General features: G+C 36.7%; 1 protein-coding gene across 1 annotated transcript in view; it reads right to left on the bottom strand.

The window, feature by feature from the left end:
• Positions 1-4,996, bottom strand: part of LOC104525683 (synaptojanin-2-like) — a gene marked incomplete at its 5' end in the record, with an annotated part of 8,564 nt that extends 3,568 nt beyond the window's left edge. Inside the window, one exon of the mRNA XM_029085177.1 lies at positions 4,910-4,996. Within this exon, the coding sequence (XP_028941010.1) occupies positions 4,910-4,996 (87 nt within the window). The remainder of the gene's footprint in view (positions 1-4,909) is intronic.
• Positions 4,997-7,018: the final 2,022 nt, after the last annotated feature.

Raw genomic sequence — 7,018 nt, 5'->3', positions numbered from 1 at the left:
AAAAAGAAAAAAAAACAACCAAACACAAACAAAAAACCCAACAAAAAAACCCTACCAACAAAAAAAAATCCCGCTATCAACACAATATGGAGTTTCCCTCACCAGGTGGATTTGTGAGCACAATCCATGGCACAAGAAAGAGGGGATTTTTAAAAATTAAATTGGTTTTGCTGAGCAAACTGTGAACACATTACAACTTTAATGAAATCGATCAAATTGAAACACCCAAACATTCCTCAAAGCTAGAAGGTATTTTGCCTTAAAACAATCGAGACTATTCCATTAATCCCTGCAGCCTTCACTTTTCAAAACTGCAGCTCACTACCATTTCCAATTCTGTAACTACATTAAAAATACTGCTCCTTCTTAAGTTTCCAGTGAAACTGCTTTTACGCAAGTAGCACTTGAAGTACCAGATTAACACCAACCACAACAAAATTACATCAGATAGTCCAGTCAAATCTGCCTGGCAGCATCATCAGGAAGCGTATTATGGAGTTACAAACTTTGAAAGCAGCTAAACAGTGTTCAAGGTATTTATGTTTCTTCTGTCCAGAACATCAACAGCAACATGGGAAAAAAAGATACTAAAGCCATTAAATTAGCAGTCACCCCTGAAGTGAAAGCTCAAATAAGTCAGGAAGCTGAGTTTTAAAATGCCGACAGTGCATCATCAAGATCAAAGGAAGAATTAAGACTAAATCAATTCCCTAAAGTCAGTGGCCCTGCCAGTGCTACCACTGCAGCCATTTTACAGAGGCTCCTCGCTCTCAAGAGCTCCCTGAATATCTGGAATAGGGCACACACCAAACTCCAGTCTTATTTCTTGAAATAGGAGCCAAACAGTTCCTACCAAAAAAGCAATTAATGGAAGTACACTGGATGGAAAAATTATGGTAATTTTCCCTAGATTTAATGTGCAGTATAGTAGCAGAAAGCATGTTATATTCAGCTGACAGCTGCAAAGTGCATGATGAATGGGGCTAGCACTAAGTAGAAAACTTTTTCCTGTGAAGTGATCAAGGCTGCAGGTCTGGCACTTACACTTCACTTTGTACCAACAACCACAGCAGTTGCAGACAATTTACTGGGCCCCCCACCTTGGAAAACAATTTTATTTTATTTTCTTTAACTTTTACAAGTACTCTAGTGTACAATCCTGATACATATTAGCCTTTCTAAGCTTTACACATAGAAGAAAGTGATTTAGGAACATAAGAAGTGCAATTGAAGATCACAACTGATAGAAATGTCCCTCATTTCCTTGGGATACCATCTGGAATATTTTAAAATCTCTGAAATAATTTCAGAGCAAGAAGTGAAGTGTTCCTTACTGGTCATGCTTTCTACAGCATGTTCCTACAGTACTAAAGAAAAAAATTATTTCAAAGCTTATGAACCAAATTTTGATCTCAGATAGATGGTTATACATGTTCATGCATAGTGACCAAGGTCATTATTTTGCCTCTTTACAGCTATAAATCACCACAACTGTCTGTAAAGAATACTTGTGCAGAAATGTAAGAAAAGTTCTGCTCACAGAGATATGTGCCGAATGCCCTTTTATCAGGTCACACAAGTGAGGCAAAGGATGGAGAATACTTGGCACAGAAACAAGACAAAAATAACTTGCATACATTTTTTCAAAAGCTCTTGTGAAATCAATTGCTTTAATCCAAGTTGAACAGGAAATGCAGTTCTGGTACGTCACACCCTAGCATAATAAGCTGCAGTTTCTCTATTTAACCTGCCTACAATACTCAAGGCAATTGTTTCCCCTGCAGTTTGTGGGATGACTTCAGAGTTGCCTATTATGAGCTGCAGTGAAAAGGAGGCAATATTCAATTCTTATTTTGTCCTTCTTAACTGTAAATATTTCACTCAAGACTGCATTTTCCTTTTAAAAATAAATTCACTGCAGTTTTTGTTCTTTCTCATATCCAACACAGTCATGCCATTGTCTTATGTTCCCTCAGTTTGTTCCATCTCCACTCCCCACATACCTCCACTTTACTTTACAGTCCACTGAAAAGTAATTTGCAAGGTATTTGCCTCTAATCTGCCTTCAAAATTAGCAAGAGAACACAGCAGAGGAGCAGATTCCAACCTTCACAGAATCACAGAATCACAGAATATTAGGGATTGGAAGGGACCTCAAAAGATCATCTAGTCCAATCCCCCAATTGGAAAATCCATTGGAAAAAATCATCCATTGGAAAATCTCTGAGGAAATCTATAGCAGAATTATGAAAAGAAACAAGATTTTCCAAACTACAGTTTTAGTCTCAGATACCCTTTCTCCCTCTTCTAAATGCAATTACTTTATTAGGTAATGTTCAAAAGGAACAGAAAACAGGTACCTAGTTGTCCTTTTTGCCTTTGAAACTTCTTCCTTTCAACTACACACTGTATATGTGCAAGAGTGAGAGTAGACACACAGTCAAATGAATTCAGGATGCTGTTTTCAGCAGCTGTATTGAACTAAACAACCTATGTGATGACGGTGTCAAAATACTACCTTATATACGCACTCCTTCCTGACATCACAGTGTCTAAATCAAAGACTGCAAAGCCAGCTCTTTTAATACTTTGCTTAAGATATATTTGCCACTGCTAGATCTTCTTTGGCAGCAAAATCTTGGCTGAGATACAGCTCAGAAACACTGTACAATTCATTCTGCTGCCATCCATCTCACAAAAGAAAGCAGAAGAACTTAGTGAGTCATGTTAACAGACATAAGTACATCAAAGTGAATGTTATTACTGGTGGGAAACATTAACTTTGTGAGTCAGTTTCACATATTTCATCTACTTTCTTGTGAAAAGCGGGATCTACTTTGGTAGGCATACAATGTGATTTATTTGGATTCCTAAGTAGCGATATTTACACATTAACTGAAGTGCTCAAAGACAGCTTGCATGCCTTGAAAAAAGTCTCCCCTTCTGCTCTACAAATACACTCTCTTAATAGCCCAGTGGAATGTACTTTCACAAATATTTTCAGTTAATTTAGTATGTATGGTCTGCAGGTTTCCAGTAGTAAGAAAAAAAAAGTACTGATACTCCTGAACAAAGTCCATGTGATCACTGAGGCTCAGTGAAGAGCTGGCCAATTATGCCCTTGTTTTGCAGCTGCTAGAATATATTATGTAAAAAAGAAAAAAAGTTACACTGCATTCCTTTCTAGTGTTAAACTTTTATGTAAGCAACAGCTAAAAGGTTGGAACATATATGTAAGATGGAAGATCTAACTGAGACTGTGAAAAAAAACTGGGTTACCTCTTGAATGGTGAGATAGCAGGCATGCCATGATCTTTGCTTTTTAACACATGTTCAGCAGCAGAAAGTTTGCTTACTTTTGCTTACTGTTACAGCATGGCCCACCTGACTCTTCAATCACAATTAGAAGTTTGCCTCCAGTAGTTAACTTTTTCATCCAATTACCAATAAAACTTTTAACAATCCCTTCCAAAGGAAGTTCTTTAGGAGGACTTGTAATTTAATGCTAGAACAAAGCAGAGATGCAGCAACAAAGCTCAGAGAGGAAAAACCTCACACTTTAAGGGCGCTGAAGTTAAGTGGGTGTTGTTCAAAAAGAAATAAGGACAGGGGAAATATAAAAATAAAAGGAGAAAGCGAAAAAATAAGGCGGAAAATATTTCACACTCCATTTGAAATCATTCACCTTCTAATATGAAGACTGAAACAGGGTATATTTAGTTCCCATCACACACAAGAAACGACCCTCATCTGTAGCTTGAATTCAATAGCTACATTCCTTTACCATTACAAGATTCATTAGACTCCTATGAAGAAAAAAAAGGTCCAAGTGTCAAAAATTCATAATCACAAACTCTTAGTTTTTATTTACATGAATAAATTTATATTAACCTCCACAGAAATGTGTAAATAACTCCATAAGAAAAAAAACAAACAAAAAGCCCACATTAATTTTAAAAGACTAGATGGGCGTACAGTTTTAAATTATGACGCAGAAATCTTGCACGTTGCAGTCACCTCTTTAGGTCAATCTTAAGTCACATTAAGTCATAAAATGGTAAGTGGACAATAAAAAGATACACTTATATCTACTGGTCTAAATATACAAGTGCCCACACTACCACTGTCTTTGGCAGATTCCTTGATCAAGCATTGAGTTACATGGAAAACAATCTTGCCATTCCTCCAAGTCAAAATTAAGGCTTACTGTAAGAAGACCATGGGAAGAAGGCATATAGGGCTTTTTGTTTTAATGCATCATTTTCATTGGTGAATTTGAAGTCTGCTGTGTAAGGTACTATTACCTTCAAATCAGTGACTGCAGTTCTCTTCCTAAAACATGCTATTTCCATTAACATTCCTGTAGGCAATGTAATAGCAACTCCCTGGCTAAATCAAGTTTCCCAAACTGTACAGAAATTTACAGCAATGACAATAAATACTCCTTACTGTACTAGTTGAAGTTAAAGGCCTGCTTCTGCAAATCCTCACCCCTGTGAATGACGCAGTTAAAGGCAGTAGGGCACTATAGCAAGGGCTGGGAATCTGCAGTACTGCAGTCTCAGATGACCGTGACTAATCACTGTTTAAACATGATCCTTCAAAAAAAAGTAAGAAATCATAGCTTGCCTTGGACAAATATGGTAGGGGAAAAAATGGCATTATCTTCAAGCAGCTAAGAAGGTTAGACAAAACAAAAGTGATAAAAAAATCAAAAATTATTGGACTATCATTTAGTGATATGCTCTTGGCACAGCAGAGAAAAAGAAACAGCTCTTTTCCAAACTCTACGTAAGGAGATGCAATTAGCTTTCACAAGTTAAGGATCTGGACAACTTTAGCCACTTGTTGTTGTCTTTTAGCATTGTCTGGGCATTTTATAATCTCAGTCATACAGATGGTCACTTACCACATTTAAGCTGAAGCTCTCCTAAGCAGCCGTAAGCATCCGTGAGCTTTTCATATTGTCCTTTAATTGCATCCTTTTCTTCTGGAGCTGAGAAACAAAACGAAAGGCAGCAAACCTTAGTTTTCCAGTCATCATAAAATTGCACTAATGATTCCCAGTTGATTTCGCTCAGTGAACAAAACTACAGCACAAAGGTCGGGTTAAAATGCTGTAAAAGCACAGTGCTTATAAAGTGATGGGACAGAAATGCATAGCCTCTCCACACACCACTGCGGAAGAAAGAAGGACACTCACTACCTTTCCAAACAAGGTGATCATTGGTAAAGTTCTTATTCTATGGCACAGATGCTACATCAGTTTCAGAGTAAGTAAAGGAATATACAGGCACATGTGAACTTTAAACCATCATAGAATAAGAACAAAAATAATCATTTGTCTAGCTATAAGCTAAAATATAATATCTTTTCTAGATGTGCAAAAAAAGATGGTTTCCACTTCCAGATTCTCACAGTCTAATTTCAGACAGAATTGGAAATTTGTTATGCAAGATAACATAATTTGATGTAGACACAACATCAGATGTTGATTTAAAGAGGAATTAAACTTGTATTTTAGTGAAGTAAGACTTAGCTGATGAAAAATAAACAAAGGGTCAGATGCTGATGTTAGATGTGTGTATTTCTGCAACAACTTACTTCAATGGGCAGAAACTGATCACTTAGTTGTTAAGCCAGAATATGGCCCAAACTCGTCACTGACTACTTTAAAGTAAAACCAAAATACATCCCGAATGAGTAAGACTGTGTTTTGTATGTATTTCCCAATGAAGAGTAAGGTTAGCCTCATGAATGAGGAAAACAGGCTGTGACCCTCAAACGCACATTTACTTCCCAAGTCACAGATAAACAGCAATATAGTACTTTTATTGGTTAGCTAATACTTTATAACCTTATGCTCCTACCAAACCTCAGCAGTTAAAAAAACCTGAAACCTCCAGGCGTATAAAAGACACTGAACTGCCTGCAATGGGTGATAGAACAGAAACAAAAAAAAACAGACTTCTCTTTATAAACCTCAAGGGGACAAGTAGCTCAGCAAAAGCATGGAAAACAAATAAATATCCCATGTAGTGCTGACATTTTTAAGTTAAAGGACAGTTTCACTCACAAAATTCCTTAGTAGAGACAACTCCCAAAGGAAACCAAAACGTGTTTGTCCCAATTTTTGCAACCATGACAAATAAGGAAGACTTGCTAATATTTTCTTAATTTTATTTTTGCTATCAGACTTTCACAACTTATTTATTCCGCTTTCTTAGAAACACTGTGTGAACCAGGAGTAACTAGTAAAACGTTGATACCACACACACACACACACACACACACACACCCACCCCAGTGAAACAAAATATAAGCAACAGGAAGAGGATAAAGGGATTTTTATTGGGTAACATAAATCTCTGGATAGCAATAATTTAAATATTCAGTAACAGCACCTCTTAAGAGCTGAGACTCTGGAAGCTCAGTTCTCTGGCATTAAAAAAAAAAACCAAACCAAACTTCAGCAAAAATAGTTTAGACTACAACAATATTTCACTTTTTAAAAAAGACACTCTGTCAAGCCTTCCTTATATATATAAATTTTTTTTAAAAGAGTTTAAATAAATGATGTTTCACTTTCCATGGCATCTTCACTAAGTAGAAAAGAGCAGCAATAACATACCAACTCTTTTCTTAAGTCTGTTCTCTGCCTTAGAAACTTATGCTCATTTTCTTTAAAATAAAAAGGAAAAACCATAAACAAAATTCTCGCTCCAAATATTCCACCTTTAGGAAGAAACAGAGAATGACAGAAACAGCAAGAGTGTCAGATCTCAGACAAATGGAGGAGCTCACAAACCTGCAGGTTAGGCAAAATCTGAAAGCATTTAAAAGGCACCTTGAAAGCACCATGATACTCTTTAAAAAAACAGAATTAGAGGTTAGAAAGCTGGCTGTTACAGTGTCTGGTAAGAGCATGATCCAAAAGAATGGAATCTATTTCAGTCTGGAAACAAGCAACACACACGAATGCCGCTAACAGCAAAAAGCCCCCGACACTGCCACGTAC

Source organism: Antrostomus carolinensis, unplaced genomic scaffold (genome assembly GCF_000700745.2).
Source record: "Antrostomus carolinensis isolate BGI_N321 unplaced genomic scaffold, ASM70074v2 scaffold10725, whole genome shotgun sequence".
Lineage (NCBI taxonomy): Eukaryota > Metazoa > Chordata > Aves > Caprimulgiformes > Caprimulgidae > Antrostomus > Antrostomus carolinensis.
Note: the sequence above shows the minus strand (reverse complement) of the source record. Positions and strands in the feature narration are given on the sequence as shown.